Consider the following 15,083-nt stretch of genomic DNA (forward strand, 5'->3'; position numbering starts at 1 on the left):
CAATTGTTGTATCTGTTTCAATAAATATGTCCATGTAATTGTGTTTTTTTCTGTAAACGGTCCCAGAGGAAATCACTTTATGGACGGCCCTGTAATTGCGGTCGAGTGGTCAAAATTTGTGTAACCACTTCTTTTGATATTATTAACATGGTGGAAGAAAAAAAAGTGAAATTTTTTATCTTCTACCATCAGAAGTGTATGAACCCGTCTCCTCGAAAAGCGAATCCAAACCAAGGTAACATTATGCCTTACTGAAATTGTTACTGAAAAAAATATTATTAACGAAACAGTCGATGCTTGTATATATTTAACATTCTGAATGCTTGCATAAAGCATACTTTCATAACAATAAATCTGTTCAAGGGGAGAGTGACTTTGATTACACATAAAAACAACAAATAAGGTAAATCAACTGATTTGATGACGTTTGTTCTATTAAAATTACATTATGACTAAATGTCAATGCTAAAAATTTTGGTATTTTGTCATGTCTATAACAATAAATGCATTTCATATCCGGACTCTGCTAATAAAATATGCATGAGAAGTTGTTCATGGATGTAGGAAAATTGTAGGAACCACTATAGGCCTACATCGTACAGAATAAAGTTCTTTATTGTCTAACAAAATGTACTTTAGCTTCATTGTGATATAATTTTAATATTTTAGTCTATTATTTTGCAAAAAGGTTTAAGTGAGAGGATTTTTCTTATATTCTATCTTACTGACGATCAATTAAGCAAAACAAGGGACAGGTTGAAATACTTCTCTGTTGCCTAAAATTTCATATTAGTCGGAATACAGTGAGTATTAAGTTTGCACGACCCGTTTGAAAAATGCACTAAACACACTAACGAGTGGCAGCATTCTACTGCTGCCTTCTTAAATTTAAAAATTATCAGATGCAGCAAAGCAGTCTAAGTGAGATAATTTCGCCATTATATATGTATTACTCGACACGACAAGGGATGTACTTCCGGATAAGGTAGCTTCCAAGCTTCAGTTTAATTGTAGGAAATCTTTCTAATTTGGTTCGGTGAGGATTTCAGTGGCGGCTTGTGAGGCAGAGCTTCGTGTATGCTGATTTGACAACGCTCTTACATCAGACACTAACACATATAAGATAAACACAAGATTAGCAACATTATTGAGACTATACATTATGAAATTAAATATCTTTATTACAAGTTCTCTGGATATCGCTTTTAATAGATAACAAATATATAATACAATTAACATTATTTCTTCAAATACTCTCTGAATATCCAACATTTTTGTATACTTAGAGATAGATCATCTTTCTACAACAGAATACTTAAATAGAAATTTTGAGTTTAAAACGTGGCATTTTTTTATTTTAATGTAATTCAATATTATGAATTATGCATCGTTTACAATGACGCGACAGGACACAGCGACGCGACATTGTATAAATTATGGACCAATAGGAATGCAGAATTCCATGACGTCACGACGCAGATCGCGACTCGACGAAAGTTTAAATTGAGTTAACTTTTACAGCGCGACGTTACCGGAATGCGTATGCGTTTTGTTTATGATGGCGTCGTCTGCAGCAAAATTGAATACTTTTTCAGATGAGATGTTGATAGAATTGGTTAAAGGATGCCCTGAATTATACACAATGAACCGAGAGTAATGTTATTAATTTCAAGAGATTACTGTTTAGGATATTTCAAACAAAAAAGTTTAATATAATTTTGCTCGTTTCTACTTCATTTTTGAAAAAAAAAAAATTATGTGAAACATTTCATGGCGTGTTTTGAGAAAGTCATTGAATTAGCTTAATTCCCAACATGCTTAGTCAATTTAAGAGAGCAGTGTATTATGATAAAAATAGTTTTTGTCGTTTAAATATGCAAAAATTTCATCTGAACAATTGTAAATTTTCGTTCTGAAAAGGAATTTTAAAACGTTACATTTGTTAGATCAAATTTCTGCGTATTTATTATCATAATGCAGTGCTCTCTTAAATTGACTGAACATATTGGTAATTAAATCTATGGTTTTTCGAAAAGACAGTAGTTTTGTTTATGAGTATTAATAAGGATGTAACTGTATGTCTTATTTGAACTGTTGTATCAGTGAAGCGTTGTGAGTCAGTGAAGTTATGGTTTTACAGTGTACTTAATAGTTTCGATCAATGATAATTTATAGTGTCAATGAAATGTGTTCTATAGTGTCAGTGAAATGTGTTGTATTGTGTAAGTGAAATGTGTTCTAAAGTGTTAGTGAAATGTGTCATAGTGCCAGTGCAGTGAGTGAGATGAGAGTAAAATGAAAGATTATTATCCGTACCAATCTGAAACTTATGTAGGGCCTATACATATGTAGGTTGTAATGTAAAATTAGGTTCACTTATTAATTAAGTTATTTTATGTATTATTATTAATTGTAATTATTGGTTCGGAATATGTATAAGACTTTCTTGTGTTCAATTCTAACGTACCTTGTTTACATCTTTCAACCTATTTATGGGTCATCCTCAGAACTGGTCGTAGTTGGTCTTGGCGCCTCTTGTTTTGTTTCCTGTGAGGGTGTGTTCGTGTGGTATAATGTAGAGTCAAAGAGTGTGTGTAATTATTGTGTAAAAAATGTTAAAAATGTTATGTTTTATTTAACGACGCTCGCAACTGCAGAGGTTATATCAGCGTCGCCGGATGTGCCGGAATTTTGTCCCGCAGGACTTCTTTTACATGCCAGCAAATCTACTGACATGAGCCTGTCGCATTTAAGCACACTTAAATGCCATCGATCTGGCCTCGGGATCCAACCCGAAATCTTGGGCATAGAAGGCCAGCGCTATACCAACTCGCCAACCAGGTCGACATTATTCTGTAAAATTGTACTGCGTATTCTTACTGTATTGTGTATTCTTATTGTATTGTGTATATAATTGTATTGTGTATTGTAATTTGATTGTGTATTGTTTATATTGTTTGTACCACTGCCACCGGGTGCTTGCCCACTTGCAGTGTAAATAAATACAAATAAATGTTTCATATAAAACAAGTTCTATCTCGGAAAGGAAGCAAAAGGAAAACAATAATTATATTATTTTTTTGTTTAAAATATCTCAAAGAATAAATCTCTGAAATTAATGACATTATTTACGGTTCATTCTTTATATCACGGTTTGTTAACATGAAATACACAATGATTTCCATCCATGGCTCCCATGAAGTTTGGAAAATTTACTTTTTTCCAATATCCTTCTTCCGCCTCCGTGAAATTGTCCTCAGAGAGTTTCCACTTAATGAGGTGCTTTTTAATTTATCCCAGATTACAGGACTTGTTTCTAAAACTATAGGCCTAATAGACATTGTGGAAGTTATAATACGAAAATCGTAAAGAGAGAACATAGAGAGAGAACCAAGTTCTTAAACAGAGGTACCAACTATTAGGGAAACCTAACCTCAAAGTTACGCTTAGACGCTCTGCTGGATGCCTCCCGCATTGGAGGTTTTTGTATTTGAGGGCCAATGATATGCAGGAGATCATCAAATTGCGAAGATGTCATTCGCATATAGTTGTGATATGTTGATTTCTTCTACTTCAAAAATAGAGGAGGCAGGCATCGTTTCATTTTAAGTTTCCTAATCAACACGAACCAGCGATTCAAGTGGCGAATGTCGCGTCATTGTAAATTAAACATTACTATGCATTTCCAATTCAACAAACCGCCACTTCTTACAATGGAAAATAGTGACATAGGTAGTGCAGCAATGAAGACTAGCTTAAAGTGAAGTCAAACTGGTGACAAGTACAGATGTGACATGCCAGTGAAGAAGTCTGGTGTTTCATGTGAGTCCAGATATTCATTTCTTTCGTTTGCCACCAAGTGCAGCAATAGTTTTACTAGGATCCAAAACTGCAAGAAATAGTTAATCTATCTAATTGTGTTTATGCATTATTACAACTTGTCCGGAGAACAGAATATTTCGTAATACAAAATTAATAGTTAAATATTTTCTTTATGTCTTTTGTATCCAGAAACGCACCCTAATCTTGAGCATCATTTAAAATGCATTAAAGCTACTTGGACGAAGCCTACTGATCCTTCATATATCGACCAGAATCTAGGCTACAAGCCGAAAAATGACTGAGTCACTACAATGTAGACGTCAACTCTATGTCAGCTGAACAAACATAAGACTCAAAGTTGACCTCAAATTTTTATTTCATTTATATATAAATCTCTTACACTGTATCACAATGAGATTGCCCCACAAAATCATTCTGATTCACGCTTTCAAGGTAGGAGGAGCTAAGAGACTCACTTGTTCACAAGATACAGTGTCTCTAACAGATCGAGTGCCGACGCGTTCAATTCCAAGGTTGCACGGTTTTTTATCAGAGAAAGTTTAAACTGAAATTAAGGAACATGTGTTTGAAATATACTTCCAAGATTATTTCAATTTCTGAGTGCAGAACATATTAGTTCGTGCAAAAGGATGGAAGTGTAAGAAAGCGGATTCGTTGCTTCAAACTCGGCAATATGTATCTTCATGTAGGAATATTGAATATTCCAGATTGTTACACTTTCGGAAAAGAAACAAGTTTATGAAAGTCTGTATTAGCATCTGGATATGATTCGACGTACATAATGTTCACTTACAATTTTTAGATAAATACTTGGATTTAGTATTATGATTAAAATTAAAGCTATTCAGCTCAACAAGTATAGATAAAGCAATCACAAGAATCAGGTATAACAATGATCATCAGTTGTATCATTTGAGCTTGTAAAACTGTACAGTTTAGGAATTTGATCGAAAATGGGTGAAAGTTTATCACATATCATACAAATGTATTACTTCATATTTGAATATCAGATAGTAATTATTTTATGATGAAGGATGGATAGAACAGAGAAAAATACTCTCCGGCACTGGGACCCGAACCCGGGTTTTCAACTCTACGTGCTGACGCTTTATCCACTAAGCCACACCGGATTTCAGTTCCGATGTCGGATCGAATCCTCTCAGTTTAAGTTCTACCTCTCTGTTCCCCTTTGGTGGCCTACCCTCATATACTGTGTCACAGAATATGTGAAAGTGGCACAATATCCAACGCACTTTGTACAGAGGTGCACTCATTACAAGTGACTAAGTGGCCGGGGTCCGACGGGATGAACGCCGTCTTCAATCACTAAGTGATTACTTACGCGTATCATATTATTATGATGTACCGAAGTCCATATAATATTTCCGTGCAGGAATTTTGCGTTATCATATAATGAAATATATATCATATGTACTGTACTCCGGTTCATCATAATAATATGATATGCGTAAGTAATCACTTAAAGACGGCGCTCATCCCGTCGGATCCCGGCTACTTAGTCACTCGTAATGAGTGGACCTCTGTACATAGTGCGTTGGAAACTGTGCCACTGTCACATATTCTGTGACACAGTACATTAGGGTAGGCCACCAAAGGGAAAACTGAGAGGTGGAACTTGAACTGAAATGATTCGATCCGGCATCGGAATTGGAATCCGGTGTGGCTTAGTGGATAAAGCCTCAGCACGTAGAGTTGAAAATCCTGGTTCGGGTCCCGGTGCCGGAGAGAATTTTTCTCTGTTCTATCCATCCTTCATCATATGATAACGTACAATTCCTGCACGGAAATATTATATGTACTTCGGTACATCATAATAACATTGTAATTATTTGTTTGGTTTTACTAATATATCCATGACATCCTAAGGTATTAGAGGTATGGGAACTGCAATTTGCTGGCTCCCGTATACCTAGAATAAAGTGTACATGGATACCTTACGTAATAACCATTATCATAAATAATACACAGGTTATTTCAAACACATAACACTTGAGCCAGCATATGCAGGACATCATACAATCGAATGTTTAAGACATATTTTTCAAACACACCAAGTTCCATCAAACTCCTCTGAAAAGAGGCAAAAGTCCTTCTAACGGCACTGATCTACCTACCAATTTGTTCATTATTATTGCGAGCAAGATGTTGGTTTTCTAGAATACAACTCGGTACCAGTGAGAATGCAACACTCGTTCTTAGAAGCTCGACATACTAGTCAGATATTAACACCAAGAAATAGAAGGGTCGCCCAGAATGAGAAACCCATTACCAGAGATAGTACTATCAAACGAAGAATGAAGCTATAGTTTGGCGATCATACAACCTCTAACAAGCACATTTTTATTTTTATGTTTTACAACAATATTTTACCCTTTGAAACCAACATATACATGTATACAAAAACATATTACGCACTTCTTAGAATTCAAGGTAGATATATATTCATTTTCCCAAAAATGAATCACTTCAACAACAGTAATGCTCAACACAAATATGATTCAAGAACATTTAATTATCATTTCGAGATATAGCTTGTTTTTCAATTACATAGTATTAATCTTACATTCATTTGCTTTTCATAAGCTCCGACTTATGGTGAAAAATTCCTCGAATTTTTTCACTTCTGAGGAATTCACTTTATGTGTTTTGTGATATATCATGATGGTAACACCTTGTATGATAAACGTTTGTACATTAATGATATTTTTCATGTATGATTGAGTAAAAACGTATCTCTTGTAATATTATTTAGGGTACAAAATCGTATTTCTCCCAATATTTACAGCATTCAAGCAAATTCAACACGTGCAATGTACCTTCCAGATTCTTCACTTTCTCACAGACACACACAAGCACTAAATGATGAGTGTGCTCTATAATTTAAACAAAGGGAACTGTATTACATTCAGAAAATGACTGTTTTGATTACAGGAGCTGCAGCTAAAACATTCATCTTTAAAAGACCTCCGTCTTTGTGGGTGTAGAGTATTCTACGCAAGTCCTATGTACGGGAGAAGTGAACAAACAGATTTAAAAATGAAAATGACACTTGGTAGTAGTGTTATTGGTATTTGCTATGTCAATTGTTACATGAACCACGAAACTGTACTGGAAGAAGTGAAATACGAAGTGTTCGTTTTCTACACCCACACATAACAATGACAACCTTGTACGCGCAATTTATTTTATGAGTGAAATAAATTATTTGAGCAATATTATATCGATGCAATGAACATAATTGTGAATATAAAAGTAACAAGAAAGCACATAGGAAAGAAAAACAGCAACTGTACCCAGCTTCACACTTCATTACATCGAATGCAATCCTCTGTAGTTCTAGATTGACTTCACAGTGTTACGTACAAATATGAACAGAACCACATTTTAAACTCCACTACGAATCAGAATAGCTTTTAATTCAAATGCTGAGAAGGTTATCGACAGCTGAACCCAAGAAAAAATTACAACACATTTATTATATCTAACAGTTTTAACTTAGGATAATTTTAAGACAATCATTAACGATTTCTCTATAATTAATAAACTGTTTATTTTTAATGAATCCCTTGTGTAAGTTATATACTAAATGGGCATGAATAAGGTTCTCAATTTTTAAACGATGCTCTGAAATACGATGAAAGTTCTAAACAAGTTAATTGTTATTAATTTAATTAATCTTAGATACTTTCTATAGTCGAGCAAATTTAAGTAACCCAATTCGAAGATTTCAAAGATTATTTTTTTATATACATCCAAGCTCAACTATGAAAGTTGAAATGAAGTATTCATTCACACAGGATTTTAAAGTTAAAACGAAGAATACATCATCATACAAAATGGATTCACATTGAATGTGACGTATATGAGCATCAATAACATTTCAACAGAAGAAAACGTATTTCTTCCTTGATGTGATGTGATGTTTATGTGTTAAGTAATAGTTTCATACATGTTTCCATTAAAACACAAAAATTAGTAAACATTATTAACATTGCAGTAGGAACCATACCACACAGGGAGTACCTGACTGCTGGCATTTAGATTACGTATATCCAGGCTCTGTTTCCAAATATAATTTGTCATTATCTAATAGACTTTGTACTCTAGTTCTGAAGATAATGTTATCAAAATGACCAACTGGTGGAAGTATATAAACATTTTAGGAAATTTTCCTTAATTACTTAATAAAAATTAACATAACTTACGGTATTGGAAGTTAATATAACGAGCAAATTTATAAAATGAAGTACAGTATTTAACACATTTTTTGCTATTCAACAATTAGTATGATTGAAATATTAACTAATTTTGCATTATCTTGAAACAGCATTTCGTAATATGAAATTGTATATTAAAGAAGGTGCCATTACAATAAAATATTGCACTTGAATGAAGTTAAGTCAAATATGTAATATAAAAATTACTGATAATAAAAAAATAAAATAAATAAAACGATAAGTATTTAAAAAATTACCGTTCGGAGATCATCATTCCTATGAAAGTATCGGTCTGTGAGACGATACATATTTTTTTTTGACTTACAAATTTACGTACGTAGCTCAAGGCAGAATCGTTCGAGGTAGTCTCTGCGAAGATAAACTGGACACATAAAATCTCTTGCTATTGATATTTATGTTCTCCTGCCATACAGTAGAGAAAATTAGAGCTTCGTTACAAGAAAAAACTGAGAATTAATACACTAAATTTATAAATGATTTTAACAATTTTAAATTTTATTTGGAAACAGGGTGCACATTCTGTAGCTCAGTTCCTTGCCCACTTTACTAACTACACTTACAACTCCTATCCTTTCAAGCAAGTGTTACAAGCCTTCACATTTATATTTCGTGAAGGGGTTATTCTGATCAGTTATTCATTTTATACTGAAACAATATGTACAATAGATCATTATACACTATGGTATAATTTATTATTTCGTAATTATGATCAATTGACAATTTCTTAAGTATACATTCCAAAATATTATTCTTCCCATATATAGAGTACATGTCTAAGAACTCAGACAAAATGGCAGAATAATGGGATCTAACAAGATGGCTGAGAATTAAAATCTCTTCTTAGTTGAATATGTTTAATTTAACTATAAACTTTCTCCATAAAGTAATATTGTTTAGTCCAGCTTTATTTGTTTATAATATAATTTCTCATAACATTTTATCTACATTTTCGAAAAAAGGAAGCTTTATTTCCTCTCATCTGCAAAACTTGCAGTAAGTTTCAGAATTAGCAACACTGCATATAAGGGTTTGCGTTTTCCCTAAATAAGTAAGACCTGCTTACTTGAAAATTATTTTCGTCGTGATCATATATTCGTTCGGAATAAATTAGCTACCAGAATTCTGAGGTGAAAGTGAAAATAAGGACATAATCTAGTGTGTAGTAGTTGCAGATCGGAAAGCTTGAGGCATGTTACACTACTGCGTGTTTCATATTTACATTCCTAGTGATTATCCTGAAGTACTTGCAGAATGTCCCGTACGAGCCACTACCGGATCTTCCTCTTCCCGATATCCTTTCCACAGTTCAGTGTCCGTCTCACTTCGCGACGGGGACGTGATTTGAGTTCCGCCTATATGTAAAAAAAAAGAAACTCTCTCTGTCACAATTTGAGTTCGACAGCGAGTGGGAGCTAAACGATCTGGGTCAACATCAAGTTGTAACGGAGCGTGGATCGTGGAGCTGACGTCTTCACCGCAGCAGGATGAAGAGGGAAGCGGCCAGCAAGAGCGCCAGGCAGGAGTCGACCCGGCCACAGGACTGCGTCACTTCTATGTCAACTGCAACACACCACAGAACCGTGATTCTAGCTCATTAGGAGTAACTGTTTTGTGGGTTAAATGTCAACCTCCACAAAGGCTTGTTTGATATTTTTACATTTTCTGAGTTGTTAAAATTCTGTAGCACAGTGCATGAAACCAATAACTCTCACTCAAAAAAAGATAATACTAGCAATGTGATGCTAATCCTTTAATACAGTGATGTCAAAGCAAGCGCATTTTTCTGACCTTGAAGTCGTGCGCGGGCATCAAGCGCTAAGAATGGAAAGAGGAAGGGTTGTGTATAATAAATAAGTAGCCTGTTGGGTTAAGAAAACAGTGGTGCACAAGCTTCAGACGGAACGTGAAATTTTTATGTCTTTTTTTATATGACTTCTTTCTGTTTGATATTATCTATATTGTCTGTAAAACAAAAGTACAAACACTGATTTCTTAATATTGCAGTTGTGTTTCAAAAGTTAATAACATAATAAAGAGTTAAGAAGGAATATTTACATAAATTCCATAGTAGTACAACTATACTGTACTAAATCGATGAAACACATCATTCATAAAGAAAGTGATATCTCAAAAAAAGAGACTGAGTATGACATGATAAGTTGGAATTGATATATTCTGGTACCTTTACCCTTATAAAAGCAATCAATAAACTAATCAAAACAATATTACAGTACAAAGCAAAGTTACCTAGGTGCTGTATATGTTTTAAGTGTAACTAATATTACATAACAAAACTCTTATCGCATTATGCTTTTAAGGTGATATTGGTGAGCAACTTCCTATCATCAGAATATTAAATTATTTTCTCGAAATGTGCTGACGCTATAGAGCTGACATTTTTACAACACGTGGATACGTATATTTTGCTTCTGATGTAACAGCAGTTGCTTTGTTAATTCATTTCCTTACAAACAATTTCCATGCGAATATTTTCAAAATTTTCAATACACTAACTTCAGTAATACGTATTTACGGTATATTATATTTACGAAAACATTCTGTAAGGCTACTAAATAAATATACCTATATCTGAAAATTTGACTTTTCTATAAAAAAGTTGAGAAAATATTTCTTTTGAATAAAAAAATCAAACTTTTGAAAAATGAGCATTAAAATTAAAACTTACATTCTTATAATGCAGTTATACTTCTCAGACAAATCTAAAAATTAACATGGACACATTTTAATACGTTCTCTTTCCTTTATGCATTGAATCAGTGTTGGCCATCCCTGAATATAGCTCAACCAAGCGGCATATACCACCTCTTTCGTCTGTCTCTTTCCTTTACGCTGTAAAGCTCTCAGGCACTCCTGAGCTCTAAAGCGCGCGCTTGCTCCTATGGGCATCAATTGACATGACTGCTTTAATATATCATCCCTCAAATTGTATTATGTACAGTAGTGGCAAAAAAACAGGACCGACGGAATAAACAAAGTCCCCGAAATGAGCCACTGCGCATGCCACGCCAGCATTCACAAGATAGCGAGTAATCTCTTGAAATTGTTGTAGTTTCGACTGCTGACGTAGCCCATTTCTAAAGCCATTAGAACATAAGCTGGTACAATTCATGTTCTGGGAATAATAAGTTAATTAAGTAGTAAAGTATCGCTGCAATCGAAAAGTATTGGGAATACATTTGATGAAGGACCAAAAAAAAAAGTTTCCTTCCCAGGCAGGATTCGAACCACGAAAGTCTTAGGGTGCTATTCATAGACATTTCGCAGCACGCGCTACGAGCGTACTAAGCTAGCCCCGGCTATCCACTGGTTACTACTACAGAATTCAAATCATATTCTATCGCTAACACTGGTTTATGAATACGAAAAACGCTGATCATCCACCGGAAGCCCGCGCTAAAAATGTCTATGAATACGGCCCTTAGTTACCAGTCTATCGTGGCTCTGGAGTGAACAAGGCTCTGAAATCAGCTACAAGGGTCGGTCCGGTTTTTTTTTTTGCCACTGCTGTACAAATTTTAAGTACCCTATATAAGGTGAATGATGACCTCTGCACGAAAATGTAAGAGGAGATTCTACATGAGGAGCATCGTTTCAAAACGTATTAAGTCCCCCAGTGGACGAAATTAAATTTCTTACTTTCTATTTATTTATCTTTCATGCTGTGAAATGTGATGGTTCCAAGTCGTCATATTTGTAAACTGTGAAACCAGTACTTAAAAATAGTTTGGTGTAGTGTTTTGAAAACTTCTCCGGTTTACGAGTAATCCAGTTTTTCGTCGTTCGTGTAAAAAAATTGTAAGTTGCACATAATACGTTTTGAAACGATGCTCCTCACATATTAAGGGATTAGGTACAGCTTACAGCAGTAAAATTTTGGAAATATTCAACACCTTTCCTCCGTTACTGTATCTTGTACAATAATGGAAATTAGTATGTGTAAAACACTGCCCTTCTGCTATATGAAAAAATATTTTTACGATTTTAAAAAATTATTTACGTACATTTTTTTTTCAAAATTGAGTTCACTGTGCAGTGATAAAGCGTTTCCCACATAACTAAAAAACTATCCAACATTCTGTGATGAAATTTTTGTGTGTATTTATGGATGTCATAATGATGCAAGATCACTTCTCTACCTCTGATAGATTGTCTGATAAAAAATAAATTCATTTAAAAACGGTCAAATATCAGTATTTTCTTCTAACAGAAAAAAATATTTCTTTAAGGAATGTAGTTGAAAGAACATGAAAAAGTTAACAAGTTTATGAGTTATGAGGGAAACGCTTGATCACTGCACAGTGAACTGCCAACATTTTGAATTTTGAAAAAAGAATATATAAATATTTTTTTAATCATAAATTTTTTTAGTTTTCATATAGCAGAAAGAAATTATTTTACACATACTAATTTTCATTATTATACAAGATACAGTAATGGAGGAAAAAATGTTGAATATTTCCAAAAATCTTACCGCTGTAAGCTGTACATAACCCTTAAATATGTAACAAAACTTGTATTCCACTTTTCTTCGATGAAGCACTTTAAGCAGAAAAAAATATCTTTGTCCAATGTTTGCAGCCGGGAGAAATGGCTGATTGCTGTACAAGAAGATAGGTAAATCTAATCTGAACAGTTAATCTCGTGAATGTTTGTTTGTAAATTAAACCGTTTAACCATTAATTTGAATTGAATAATTGCGAAAATCGTTCAAACAAATCTTGCAACGCAGTGCACTGTCGCGTCCCACCAACTAAGTATAGCAGAGGAGGAGGGGAAGGTAAGTAGTGCAGGCCGCGCTTGCTTGCATAGTCGTGATGTTGTCAAATGCTTTATGGAAACATAACGATTTCCTTTAAATCGGTGAATGTTACAGAAGAAAACTTATTTAGATTTTTCAAATCTCTCCTTATTATCTATTACCAGTTTCATTTTGGTGAAGAGGTTATCATCCACTTTGTATAAGGATGGCAAGCATACTGTAGGTACATTTAAAACAAAAGACTTCCGTATATTTGTTCAGAACGAGTTAGTGAGGATTATGGATTTCATACACAGCGCCACAGAATTTCAATATACAATCATCTATAAAGATGTTTCAGGATTCGTCTAATCTGGAAGTGCAAATCAATCGATTTTAAATAGAGCACACATAAGGAGATTTCAATTGTTCTCTTACGGTCGGGTGAATGTCGTACTTGTCACTGAAATCGTAGTTCCTAGGCTCAAACTCGTCGGAAAATGATGGATTAATAAGTTATAAATCTTTTACAAGGGAAATTAAACCAGAAGTTTTTCTCGTACATTTATACCACGCGAAATCGAATCTAGATAGAATTTTATTATCAAAGCTATCATTAAGCTGTTATCCCACCAAGTTCCCTTCTGTGAACAGGTATAACTATAGGGTAACGTCTCCATTAAGAGTGCAGATATCTATGCAAGACAATGTCATATGAGACATGATAATTCTGGTGGATGAAACAGCAAATATAGAAAATAATAAATAGGCAACGGATTTTTAGGTACTAAACGCTAATATTCCAAGTAGTTACAGTATAAACAAGCAAGCAATGCCTTCAAATAATGCCGCTGGGTTTGCAAGCGTTAGCCAATTGCAGTGAAAGATAAAACTCTGTTTTCGCTGTTTTCATGCTATTAGCTACAGGTTCTAATGATTTAGCCTTGTGGGTAATTTCAGTAGGCGGTACTCGCGTTTCAAATGCAAATTCAAATGAACAGTCACAACCGTTATTTACAAATAGCAAGCATACTTCGCTAGAATCATTACTCTCCAGCTTTTGTTCAGCTCTTCTCTGATTCTTGTGGAATAATTTTCACTCACAGTATAAGTTAGTAATGAGTAATAAGTTATAATTATGATATGATATGATATGATATATGATATGATATGATGAGGTAACTGATATGATATATGATGTGATGTGATAAATTTTATTTTATTTAAGTAGGTTATTTTACGATGCTGTATCAACATCTTAGGTTATTTAGCGTCTGAATGAGATGAAGGTGATAATTCCGATGAAATGAGTCCGGGGTGCAGTACCGAAAGTTACCCAGCATTTGCTCAAATTGGGTTGAGGGAAAACTTGCCCCGACGGGATTCGTACCCGGGGATGTGGTAAATGATATGATATGATATGATATGATATGATATGATATGATATGATATGGTATGATATGATATGATATGATATGATATGATATGATATGATATAATAGGCCTATATGTGATATATGATATGATATAGGATATGATATGATATATGATTTACGATACGATATGTGATATGTGATATGGTAAATGATATGATATATGATTTATGATATATATTTTATCACAGCATTTCGTATATGTAATGGTGGACCTCACACTTTCCTGTATACAGAGCCACTATTAACAATCATTACAAATAACACTTCTTTTCAGAACACTATATTAGAACTATCTTATTCCCACTAGCTATCTCCCCTCTTACTGGTCAGTCTCTCATATATTTAATACTTATCCTACGGTACCTTTGTTTCGCTATTCATTAGTTCACGTATACTTCGTACCTTACTGTGTATATCAGTTCACTTTTATAGTCGATTCGTTATATTCAGTTCGTTATTTGCTATAACAACTTATTCCACCATCAAATAATTCCTATTCACACCTTCGTTACTCTGATGCCACTAGACAGTTTCTACTACTCTTATCTTGATCTTTTACTAGTTAACTAATGCTAGTCACTCGTTACTCTAAAAATACTATTCATTAGTCTTTTTTTTTTCCTAGCAAAACAAGTCCTTATCAGCATTGATCTCTTCCTCTTTCACTGACCACCCACCCCTCTTCGTAGCTTGCACTTATCTTCCTTATCGCTATCAAATCTCGTCTCCTCCAACACATTTTTCTCGCTTTTCGTTATTTCCATCGTCTCATTTAACTTTTCAATT

At 34.0% G+C, this 15,083-nt stretch overlaps 1 protein-coding gene across 1 annotated transcript in view; it reads right to left on the minus strand.

Moving 5' to 3' along the window:
* Positions 1-5,393: 5,393 nt before the first annotated feature.
* Positions 5,394-15,083, minus strand: part of LOC138696357 (uncharacterized) — a 529,406-nt gene continuing 519,716 nt past the window's right edge. Inside the window, exon 5 of the mRNA XM_069821183.1 lies at positions 5,394-9,662. Within this exon, the coding sequence (XP_069677284.1) occupies positions 9,574-9,662 (89 nt within the window). The 3' untranslated portion in view covers positions 5,394-9,573. The remainder of the gene's footprint in view (positions 9,663-15,083) is intronic.

Source organism: Periplaneta americana, chromosome 3 (genome assembly GCF_040183065.1).
Source record: "Periplaneta americana isolate PAMFEO1 chromosome 3, P.americana_PAMFEO1_priV1, whole genome shotgun sequence".
Taxonomy (NCBI): Eukaryota; Metazoa; Arthropoda; class Insecta; order Blattodea; family Blattidae; genus Periplaneta; species Periplaneta americana.